Source organism: Pristis pectinata, chromosome 20 (assembly GCF_009764475.1).
Source record: "Pristis pectinata isolate sPriPec2 chromosome 20, sPriPec2.1.pri, whole genome shotgun sequence".
NCBI lineage: Eukaryota > Metazoa > Chordata > Chondrichthyes > Rhinopristiformes > Pristidae > Pristis > Pristis pectinata.
In genome coordinates, this window is record NC_067424.1 from 29380401 (window position 1) to 29393137 (window position 12737).

General features: G+C 36.5%; 1 protein-coding gene across 2 annotated transcripts in view; it reads right to left on the minus strand.

The window, feature by feature from the left end:
* Positions 1–3: 3 nt before the first annotated feature.
* The window catches only part of bltp3a (bridge-like lipid transfer protein family member 3A), a 102099-nt gene continuing 89365 nt past the window's right edge, over positions 4–12737 (minus strand). The window contains exons 16-21 of one of the 2 annotated variants that reach the window (XM_052034537.1): positions 12231–12406; positions 11024–11174; positions 9102–9358; positions 8046–8154; positions 6814–6974; positions 4–5463 (exon numbers count right to left, since the gene is read on the minus strand). In XM_052034537.1, the coding sequence (XP_051890497.1) occupies positions 5347–5463; positions 6814–6974; positions 8046–8154; positions 9102–9358; positions 11024–11174; positions 12231–12406 (971 nt within the window). In that variant the 3' untranslated portion in view covers positions 4–5346. The remainder of the gene's footprint in view (positions 5464–6813; positions 6975–8045; positions 8155–9101; positions 9359–11023; positions 11175–12230; positions 12407–12737) is intronic. The other variant, XM_052034536.1, reaches the window with a different exon arrangement.

Consider the following 12737-nt stretch of genomic DNA (forward strand, 5'->3'; position numbering starts at 1 on the left):
GTTTGAATTTGTTTTATCAGCAACATACCAGAGGCACTTTAGATGACAAATTTATTTCAAAAATACTTAACATAACTGGTTCACAGAACCAGTTATCAACATGTACAAGAGTGGTGCTAAGCAAATCTGGAACTGAAAATACCATACACCAGAATTTCAACACTAATGCTTCGAACACACATTGTAAACCACTTAAACTTGCAGTTTATGGTACAATGCTCATGCATTAACTGTACAGTACTAAAATAACTGCAGAGTACCTTTACTTAAATACTTAAAATAAGTGTTCCTGTAGTTGTGACTCTGAACATCTACAAGTGATTTAACAATTGCACAAATGTAATCTGGAATGGATTATTTTTGTCATTTTCCTGTTACTGCAGTTGAATTACTAATTAAATTCACTTTACAATAATTAGAGAAAAGCTGGCTTGACTGTGACAAGGTGATCATTCGAATACAATTTCAACAGCTGAACATCCTTTCCATAACTGTTAAAATGATAAAAGGAAAGATCAGTGGAAGTGTTAAGAATGATGGTAAGTGAGGTCTGTACTTGCCAGAAGAAAAAAAGCAGAATGTTAACCCTTAATGCTCCCAAGCTCTGATCAGGAGTAGAAGCTTTTTGAATAATGATTTCAGTTATTGAGGGAAATTTAGAATTTCCTTAGTTTTCTGGTTCAAGTTGGTATGTTTTTCTCCCCCCTCCCCCCAGTGTGGCTTATTACTTAGTGAACAATAGATTTATTTTTTAAAAACCCAATTTGTATAGGTACTTGTCCAAAATTAATTTATGGAAAAATTGAAAGTTGGTCCCTATTATACAATTTAAAGTCTACGATTTAGTGTCAAATGACATGGAAGCATTTCTCTGGAAATACTGATATTTGAGCTTTACAAGTGGTTTGTGAGCACTCTAGAAATATTCTAAAAGTGCTAGTTTAAATCCAACAGTTCAAGGCAGTAACTACACTCGTATGAAACAAAGCATTAAGGTATATGCACTACAAAAGGAATTAACCAGAGCAAGAGTGAAATGTGGTGCAGGAGAGAAGAAAATTCCGTCAGAAGTTAACAGTTAAGATATACTAAAAAGATTGTGCTTTTGTATACAGAGCATAATTCTACCTATTCAACACTTTATTACAAAACACGTTGATAGATTTTAGTACGTGCATACCAAAAGTGTTCAGTTAAAACAGCGACGTGGTTCAGGCCTGGTGCTGTAGGTGATTATTCTAGAAATTCCCTGGCATTCATGAATCTTCTAATCATATACCTCAAGAAATAAAGACAGTGTAGAGTATTAGAGCATTAATGTATGGTAGTAGAATCTGATTCAGCATCATGAACTACGATGTTCATAGGATAAAGCTTTGCTGCACATATAAAACAGAGTAAAAAGCAAAAGAGTCAGTCTTGCCAAGGGACAGGCCTCACCCTAACAATCAATACATCATCTAGTGATGATAGAAGGGGAATTAGACAGAGGAAGAGTTGAGCTTTCACAAAGACAGTAAATACTGGAATTCAAAGATTCACAGGTGTTTTGATTCTGCTTAATATCTCCACAAACAATGCAAGGGCTTACTGAGTTAAGAGACATCCTGTTACACCTGGTGCAAATTACAAGTTATAGTTATTGAAATAAAATATGAATAGTCATGTTTAAAGGTGAATTGCATCATTCTTGACCAAAACAATCCTGCTTTACAATAAGGTTTGCGTAAGCTCTTGAAATCATTTTCTCAAATATAAGGTGCAAAATTAGGCACTTTAACCATAGATAATCAGTACAACAACTGCATTTTAACCTTTACTTCCAAATATAGTAACATTAGTCTTTTTTTTAAAAAAAGTATTATGCTGATGAAATGAAAAGTGACATCAAAGTAAGTTGGCAATCAGCACTTCACAGCATCGTATTAACGTTGCTCATTTATAGAGCTTGTATAAGCTCTATTCAAGTGGATGAAGCTGGCAGCAGGTAAACCTCTAATTTAACAAAATTAGTCAGATAAGAGATTTCTGTAATTCATCCTTTTAAAGTGACAAATAGTTGTATTACACTTCAAGATTTTGATGGTTAGGTACGTAAGTCAGCAATATTATCCTTATCACTTAACCTTCAAGACAATAAAAAAAACGTAGACTTCATATGTACACCATTTCATAAATTACGAGGTTAGCCATTTGGCACAATGTAAACAATTCAATACTCTGGAAATTTATTCAAGTACAAAACCATTTCGTTTTTACTAGAACAAAGCTGGGGAGTACCCAGTTATTGAATTCCACTACTTTATGCTAGTGTAATCAATACTGCTATTAGGTTACTGAGACACACAATACTGCAGCTGAAATTTCTGAAGTTAGCTTTACAATCCCTCAATTCCAATCCTGATTACTTGACTCAACAGTATCTATATTTTGAGGTTTATGAGATAAACTCGTGAAAAGGTCAACTTCCACAAGAGGGAGAATGTATAAAATAGAAAATAATTAGGGCTTCCAACATTACAGATTCACTCTGCTGATAAAGCTGACAACTGCTATTTGTATTTTCATAAACCACATACAAGGGCAGAAGTGATTTGTTGCTTTTCATTTGAATATTCAGATAAGAAAAAAAGAGGAAATTAGGATCAGTAATTTAGGTGGAAAAATATGGTTGAATTCACATCAATAAAGCTTCTCAATCTCAACGTTTCTAAAATTTTTTTCACACTCTGGGTCAGTGGAACAACTCAGCACTTTGAATATTTATGGAAAAAAAGCCATCAAGAATCACCGATCATTGGATTCCTCACATCTCAACAGTGAAACAGTAAGTTGACCTCAAACAATAGTGTATTCAATATGTTCCACTCAAAATATCCCATGACTGGCCAGAATGCTGAGAGAGAGCAGTTTAAAAGAAATCAGATGTGTGCATTCCCCTTTTAACTGGAACGTGTTAAGTACAGTATGTTTAGGTAACATTTATTTTTAAAAAAAGATTCAAAATAATGTTTTATTCTGTTGCTACCAAGCAAAGTTAGTCAGGTCATTGAGAAGAGCCAACTTAACTTGATAAGAATTACCTTCAGTGAACAAAAATGAAAACTAGGATCATGGGAATATGTGTTTTCATTTCTATCCAGAAATGCATTTATTTCATTCTTCTAAAATCCACCTACTATTTTCCCTTCAACACCTACCAAGTGGTCATTCATGCAACTGACAGTGAACATTTTACTACAGAGTTCAAAGTGGACCTGATCTCACCAACATTCATATACACTCCATTTCAGCAATGAGTCTTGATTAATAAAAAGCAGGAACTTTTTGCATTGAAAAGCTGATCCAAAATCCTTCCTCTTAACTGCAATTTTATATTTGAGTGGATTGCAAGTTCTCCAATGCATTGTTTTAATTATTTGGAAAATATATTTTCAGAGTAGTGTAGCTGGCTAATTTTTGATTTATGCATTAAAAATAGATCCTTGAATAATGGCCAAGATTATTATAATGGTTTTCTTGTTATGATGGTGTATCAGCTGAAAATGGAACACCATTGTCAAAACTTAAGTCAGATGAAATGCACCATAATTTGGTGTTTATGACCAAATTGTGACCAATTTCCAATAAAATGAACATACAAACACACAGAAATCGTCATGGCAACAGAAGCAGTCTGTTGTTCCAAACCCACCGGAAATATGAAAACTTGTTACACCCAAGTATCTCCAACTAGCCAACAGGCAATTACATTTGTGCAAGTAGGGACAATAATGGGCAATATCTAGCATGCCAGAAGTCAAGATAGAAGTCTCTGTTAAAAATTAGTCATGTGTTTAAAAACTGGGAGCATTTCTAGTTAGCAGCACCCAATACATTTAAGTCTGGTTTTGCATGGAGTAAAGCACCTGGAGGAGTTTCACAAGCCCAGTTTACTTTGTGGTCATACAGAAAGTGAGTTGAATAATACTTTCACTGGTTCAGCTATATGCTAGTGTGACCCAGGTATTCTCATATAGCATAACAATTGCATCAGTATGCTGTGTGATAAGTCTGTACTCAAGGAATTTGATTTTGTATGGTTTATCCTATACTTAAATTACTCTTGTACTTTCCAACTAATTCTAAATCCTCATTTATAGTAACAGAACATTTTGCTTCACCGGGTTTGAAATTTAGCAGCTCTTTAAAACAGAATACATACTTACATCTGCATAAAATTCCTAAATACGAGAGAACAAAGGGAAAGAGCAAAATTAGAAATATGAACTACATGCTACTCTAGAATTCTGTTATTCTGCATCAAGTCCTATGATACAGAAGCTCATTTAGTAAATCTCTGCTCCTTTCCCAACCATGGTGAAGTGTCTCATGATCATATACTAGATGACAGATTCGAAAGCCTGGCCAAAAGCAGTAAAAACTTCCATCAATAACAGATTGTTGGGAAATTCAACACAGCTCTGGAAAGAAGCCCTTCACAAGGAAATCTCACTAACCTCGTGTTTGCTAAGGTATCTACATTACAGTGCTCAAAAGTGGGAAGACTGCAGGATACTTGTAACAGCATTTAAGTTGTGTCATGAGTGTTTGTAATTGGTGTCTTCTTCCAATTTATTTCTGTTAGCTAATTACTATTTTCCTGAAAGACCTTGCAACAACAGCTCCAAATGCAGAATAAACCACTTCAAGACCTTCAAATGCCAGACTCACAAAACAGCTGGCCAAGATAGCATCTACTTTGCAAGGACACTTTACACTTGGACTTTTACCTGTAGAACTTGAAGAGGTACATAGAGAAGAACAATAAATATTAGAGTGCACGAGGTCACCAATAAATACTGTAATTTGCTTGCAGTTGATACTGCTTATCCATTACATCAACAAAACTTTGTTGTAAACCAATCCACCCAATTGTTCATTGTAAACAGTACTCATTTAACACTCTTAACCTTCTGAACCCAAATGCATCAATTTTCTGTCAGAATTTCCTTCCATAATGCTTCCACATTGCAAACTCCAGTTTTTTTTTAAAACCAAAGGTGGTTACCAACTTCACCATATGGAGTTGTAAATGTTACATTAAAAAAATCACTCTTCAATTGTGCTACTTGCAATAGCCAAGGTATTATGTTGTTGACATGAATGAAAACAGAGCATCGTTGGTTCAGTCTCTTCTGTGCATATTCAAAAACCTCATTCTTGCGTATCTTGGTGGGTGCACTGAGTGACTGAGGCCTATTATGCTGATCTCTTTCTGGTAACCAAATCACTGAGTAAAGTTTGTGTTAGGTGTTTGTTGTCTTGGCTGTCAGTAGTGATAACAATATGCTGAACCTGTGATAATCAAAGTGTAAATTCAGGATTTAGCTTCTTTATTTCTTGCAGCAATCTCTCTTTATCTTGATTTGCCTTCTTCAAGGCTTCCTTTGTACAGGCAAGTTCCTGCCTAAGGAGCTCATTCTGCATGAAAAGAAAAAAATCATCAGTAAACCGAGCAACAAAAATGTAATATGTCACATAAGAGTTGCTACACTGATGGATTGTTGCTATGTCAGTGAAACACTGGATTAGTTTTCATAGCAGTTCGAAGCTCCATTACATTCTTAGAACATTGATTTATGCACATTGCTGCTCAACCAATTAATGACTACTGCAAATTTTTACTATTTCAATTTCTTTCTAGAAGACATTTTCATAGTTCGAATTAGCATTGATTTGATCTGTTATTGAATATATGATCTAATTATACAAATGAAGAAGGTATGCATTGTATGTTGTGCCTTGTAGGAAAATAATAATTGTACAATACCTGATTAAGGTGCCATCCTTTCATATTTGATAGAAAAATGTATAATTTACTATTTAAATACAGGCAGTTTTATTTGAAGCAAAATGCAGAGAGGTTTTATAATCTTAATGCACTGTCTTCTATTGTGATGCAAGCAGATTCAGTACATATTTAAGGAAACAGCATAAACTGCATAAATACTTGAATGGGGAAAAATTATGTCAATCAGAAAGGAGTGGGAGAATGGGATTAATTTGATACTTCCCTGAAAGCATAAAAGCATAATAAGAAATTGAATGCCTTGTCACAGGGATTAGTTTAGACACAATCAATTTCTCTAAGGAAGAGTAGCAAAGTTATCAGCTGACAGATCAGTGAAACTAGCCACGGCAGAGGTAGCTTTTTTCTGCAGTGCATGTATATACACACATCCACTTTATAAAATAAACCCAAGTGACCTTGATGACCACAATTCCACGTTTCACTATGGTGCATTGTGTAGGAACTTGGCAACAAATAATGCATCTTTGTCAGTAGTTTAAAAAAAACTGGATTGAAATAGGATCAAAAACTGGAAAAATGTCTCTTCTGAGGGGAGGACAAATTGGTAGCTATGAAAATAAGGTGTTCAACAAATAAAAAGAAATCTATTATGGGGTTCCTGAGAACTATCTTAACCCAACGAGTGGTTATCACATAGAAATCATTACTATATATTATAGTCGAGGCAAATAACCCCACATTCTTAAACACAAATGAGACAAGTTCCAAGAGAAAAAGCAAAAACAGGAAATATTGATCGGGTTAAATGAAATGTGATCAGATGGTGGCCCTTTTGAGAGCAAGCGGATCTGGTTTGACTCGTTGGGATGATGTCCAGCTCCGTGTTTGTAGTTCTATAACCATGCATACGCTGGATCTTTGCCAACATAAAAATTAGTGCCAAGTTCTTGAATAAATTGATCAATTGAATCTTATTTCACAAAAGATTAATAGAAACACTGTCTGATTTTCACACATACCATGTCCTTTGCAAGAGTCAGATCTGATGAACTCTGAACCTCTGAGTGTGGCTGCATTCCTCCACTTTTCATCATTCCAAGTTTGACCTGATGAGATCCACTCATGACCAAACGAGTCTCTTCATTCTCCACAACGGCTTCATTTTGGCTTGTCTGCAAGGCTAATACAAGAGTCAAATCAGCAAGGCCATTGAAAAAACAAACCCAGTTCCATTGCACTTAATTATGTCAGGAAGAGTTTTGTTCTGAAAAAGGTACCCACAAAGCTCTAGCAATCATTAGAGCATCAACTTTCACTCTTCATGCATAGATGTTCAAGGATATCCCTGGCATCCAGCATCTCAACACAAGCCTCAACATACAGTATTTCATCAAGCTGCTTGAGCAAGCATTACAGGCATCAATAATGTCAGTCACTAAACCAGGAAGTACATTTTGTAACAATATTTAAAGCATTTTACAGAACACTAAATGAAGTTTGGCACATACAGAAAATTAAAAGTTGAAATATAAAGAAAGTGGAGGGAATTACATCCTAGATTTTCCATTAAAAACATTATATCTTGTACAACAAAGCCTAATATTTTCAGTGCATTTCTTATGGATCTAGTTTTAAACTCCCAAAGCACCACCCAGAAATACTGTGCACTCCCACACCACAGTGTTAGACTGCCAGCACCCTGCATCTGCTTCCAACCTGTGCAGCTTCCCATCTCCTACCCATGATTCAGGCTGCCTACTTCCACCACCATGATGTTCTCTTTCTTGGCTTCTGCCTCTAATTCAAATCATCAGTCCTCCACCCATTCTGTTCCCAAATGTCAAATATTCCTGTGGTCACTCTTATATTCTGTGGAAACAAGAATTTAATGAAAACTCTGTTCCTGTCTTGTCTTGCATTAGGATCTATTTACCTATTCAAGCTGGCCTCAGTGAATTATGTCCCAGCAGTTCAAATTTTAAGTATCGCAGCAAAATGTTAACTCCCATCATGATCTTATCACCCTGTTCCTATCATAGACTACTATTTGGTGGTGTCTGGGAGAAGTGATTTCTATGTTCAAGGTGCCATGTAAACAAGAGGCAGAAATAACATGAGCATCTAACTAGCTTTTAAATTATATGTGCAAAATTACAAAGCACTTTTACTGTGCAATCCCACAATGTATATAATGGGGATGAAGACAGGGATTCCACTGCTAGGAGATTTTTCACAACAATGACCTACTTACCCATTATACAAAATGTCCCATCATCAACTCGCTGTACCATCAGGTGATCAACATGAAGAATTATGGGGACAGGACCTGGAGATGTCGGATATAGTCTTGGGCCATCATCCTTCAAGTATCAAGGATTAACATAAAGTAATTTTTTTAATGCATTTATTCAAGGCTTTTGTATTTTTGTTTCCAAGTACTAGAATGGAAATGTTACCTCCACATATGGCTCAGCAAACCTTTCCATAACTTTGTAGGCTTTTGTCAAATCATCTTGCAGACTTCTCTGCGAGATGAGTTACAGCCTAGCCAAGGTTCCACAGAAGTTGAAGACAGCTTTAATTCTAGAGTCTCCACTTGCTCTGTAAATGAGCATTAAAGCTTCTCATTTTAAGTAAAAAGAAATCAAAATTATAGTGATCTGTCGATCTGTATCTGCGAATCACACACCCCACAATACCAACAAGAGCGATGCTTGTATATTGCCTTCCTCTATCACCTTTAGAAATCTAAATCTTTTACCATCTACTATATTGCTCTCATCTACTGTGTTACTGTTTTTATAGCATAATTCATTGCCAATTCCATATCCATTCTGCAAGTTTAGTGTCACTGAGCATACTTTAGTAGCCCGTCCTACACCAAATATAACCCCATTTCACGTCAATGGAAAATACTTCCATTTCCAGTCAAAACATTATGAAGCTAGTGAAAAAAATCAGGGGTCTAAGACTGAGACTTGAAGACCATCTTGACAAGTACTTACTCATAACCCTTCTTCCAAATCTTCTGATCTTAGTCACAAGTCTACCATGAAGCATCTTACTGAAGGCCTTTGGAAAATCCAAGGATATCATGGCTGCATTACCCTTGCATACACACTTTTGATACTTGATCAACATTTTAAAAGATTATTCTTAGTTAATATCAGTATTCATATATATTCTATTGTATCTCTGAATATAGATTCCATTTCTTTCTTTCACCCATAGCGCCATGAACAGTGTACAATTCTCTGGATCACCCTTCCTAAAAATATGCGCCTCAGTAGTAACAAATCTTTAATACCTTAAGAGTAATTTTACAGTCAAAAAGTTCTATCTTCATTGGAATGACTTCTGGAATAATTTCATCCTCCAAGAAAGGACCCAGGTTTGTGAGTGAGGACATTGACAGCTCTGCGCTGTAATTATTAATGTGAAATTGCAGAAATCCATTCTTAACAGCAAGTGGAGAGTGAACGGCTGAGCCTGGCCCCGATTCAAATCTCAAGCACACAGCAGGTTGTGTTCTGTTTGACTCCACTGGACAAGCCTTCCGAAAGCCTATTTACAAAAAAATTAAAATGATCAGCAAAACAATAAAATTATTTGATTTTTTTAAAAAGATTTGAAATGCAACACTTCAGATGCACCAATTGAGATCAGCAACACTTCTTTACACAGCCATTTTTAAAAGGAAGCAAAATATTTACATCTGTTGAGTGGTACAAAAAAGGGGACAAATTTAGCAGTTTGCCCACTTATATGCAATAACACTACAATTAAATTTCAGTTATGAAATAAAACCAATTTTAATTGCCTCAAGCAAATTCCACCACATATTTAACAGTAGCTACTTCATGAATTTGTATTATTGTTTCCTAAAGAGATCATTTGAATGGTGTGTCCCAAGGCATGGAATAGAAGCCACTAAAGATTGTACGTTCTGTTAGGGAGGGGATAAGAAATTATTCTTACAAATTGTGAAGTCAGACCTTACATTAAAAAATAGAAACAATGGGCCAAATATCCCCTCTAGCCTGCTCTGAATTCAATGAGATCACGTCCAATCCGACGGCTCAAGTTCACTCTGCTACCTGACCCCAAATCTCTCCATTTCTTCACTGATCAGAAATCTGTCACTCTCAGTCTTGCATACACTTGACTGAGTATCCGTAATCCTGAAGGAGTTTCACACAGCTGACCACCTATCTGAAGACCACACCTCCTAGTGTTACACTTTTCAGCCTCCCAGCAGATGTCCCATCAATCCCTTTAAGAACCTCATGGTGCTGATTGCGCTGGACCAGGCCCAACCCTAACCTTGTGTCCTCGTATGTGAGAACCCAGATCTCTGAACAGCAACATTGAACTGCCTCACACTAGTTAATATTTTGCCTTACTCTTCTTCTTGCGAAAATGAAGAATCTAATTTCCTAGTTCTAACTCCATTTGCTATATTTGTAAACCATCTATATCCATTTGCAGACTCTCTGTACACCTCTCACAACTTACTTTCCCATCCACTTTCATATCATCAGAAAATTTTGTTGAAAAGACTGTATCCAAGTCATTGACATATAATGCAAACAACTGAGGACCTAAGACACCAAACTTTCAAAAGCTCCTACATTGATGAGACCCGACGCGAATTATCGAATGACTTATTCATTTGGAGCTCACTGCCAGAAAGTTCCCCTGATGTGACCATTATTTCCTTCTCAATAATTTGCATCTGGGGAAGCATGGTTAAAATTCTTTGTGTCTCCTTCCTTACCTTGCCAACTTCCTCTCTTTTAAAATAGTAGAAAATTAAGATTTTTTTTAAACTTAGGTTCAGTTTCTATTGACATTAAAATCTCAAAATGCTGAGGATATTTTTGTTTAAAAAACTTTTTAGACTTGAACATTCTCATTTTGAATCATACAAGAAGCAGAAAGAAGTTTCCATGAGTCAAGAGATCACAGAACAAGTGGAGAATGTACAATGATGATTAATGATCTCCTTTTAACTGGTACGTAGGTTAGTTCCTCTGACGCTAACTACTATGTTCAATGGCCCTGTGGTTCAACAGGGGAACAAGGAGCCTCCAAAAGACCATTCTTTTGGTTTGGCTCATGAATGTTGTTGCAACTTGTAGGGAAGAGCTCTAACCAGATCATAACAAGAACAAGTTGCAGTAAAACCACTGATTACATTGTAAATAAGGATCTTGCACCCTCTCTCACCAGTTGTATGGCTGCTCAGAAACTTCTGCACACTCATGTTACCCAGCTGATCAGGAATCACTTCTTTCGCCTGGACACTGACAGCAACGTCATCACCTCTTATGCCAATCGCACAATTCACTTCATGTATTTTCAGTAACAGCACTGAAGCCTGGGAAACAAAGCAGAAACTTAAGTTTCAACACTGTAAAAGCAGCATCAAAATTATGTAGCAATACTTTATTCTGGAGCACAAGAAGTTTTGCATCTTATTTCCTTGACAACAGGTGCTAGGTATGCTGCCATGGAGCCAGTAACATAGAACATTCTATACAGAAAACTGCAACTTGGTCAATCTTCCTTAAAAAAAGTCCCACTCATCTACATTTTAAAGTCAGAGTCATACAGCATAGAAAAAGGCCCTTTGCCCATCCAAGCTTGTCCCATTTGCCAGCGTTTGGCCCATAACCTTCCAAACCTTTCCAATCCATGTACCTGTCCAACTGTCTTTCAGAAGTTGTTATTGCAACAGCCTCAACCACTTCCTCTGGCAGCTCATTCCACATACATACAATCCTCTGTGTAAAAAAAGTTGCCCTTCAAGTTCAGATTAAATTTTTCCCCTCTCACCTCAAGCCTATGCCCTCTAGTTCTTGATTCCCCTACCCTGGAAAAAAGGACTGTGTGCTTTCACCCTATCTATGCCCCTCATGATTTTATACACCTCCATACAATCACCTCTCAGTCTCCTACGCTCCAAGAAAAAGTCCTAGCCCGTCCAACCTCTCCCTACAACTCAGTCCCTTGAGTCCTAGCAACATCCATATAAATCTTTTCTGCACTCTTTCCAGTTTAATAACATCTTTCCTATAGCAGGGTGACCAAAACTGAACACAATATTCCAAGTGCAGCCTCACCAACATCTTGTACATCCGGACCATAACCTCCGAACAGCTATTTAAATATTGTCAAACATCAGCTATTTTGCCCCTTCATCCCAGTTTACAAGAGTCATTAGCTGACAGAATGAAATGTTCTGAATCACACAGATCTCTGCAGAACTTTGCATCCAAAGGTTGCAGAAAGAAGGCACGAAACAAATGAACGTCAACATTTATTTTCACATTTCTGTACTTATATCTAACAGCAAAACAACTAGTTAGGTCACAAGAAAACTGAAAGAGAAACACTGACCACGAAAGCTGGAATAGTGAAAAAAGATTCTTACCTGTTCGGCATTGGAATCATCCTCACTTGGTGTCAAGGAGTTGGTGACCGTAGAGTGTTTGTGAAATCCCTCTCCTCTGTGCCCTCCATCTACACTTTCTGGAAGACTCTGATTGCTGCCCATTGTTGGTATAAGGTCTATGCTGGTGTTTGGGAGAAGTGATTCCTGCCCTGATTCTAAGAATTACATGTTCAAGAGTCAACATAAACAGCTACTGAAAGTTATTTCATACATTAATCATATTTTGACTGAAAATAAAGAGCACAATTCATTAATATTTTATATATAAAAAAAGGATTCAACAGCTATACTTTTCTTCCCCTAATGAATGGGAAGTGACTCACAGTATTAAATGTGCCATTCTGAAGACATCAACTGAATTGAATTCACTAGTTTATATTCCAAAGTCATGAATGCTCGAGGTCTCTATAACATATGCAAAATTCCCAATTCACACAGAATTCATAAAGAGATTTAAAAAATTCCTCCCAAAGAAATTAAATGCAG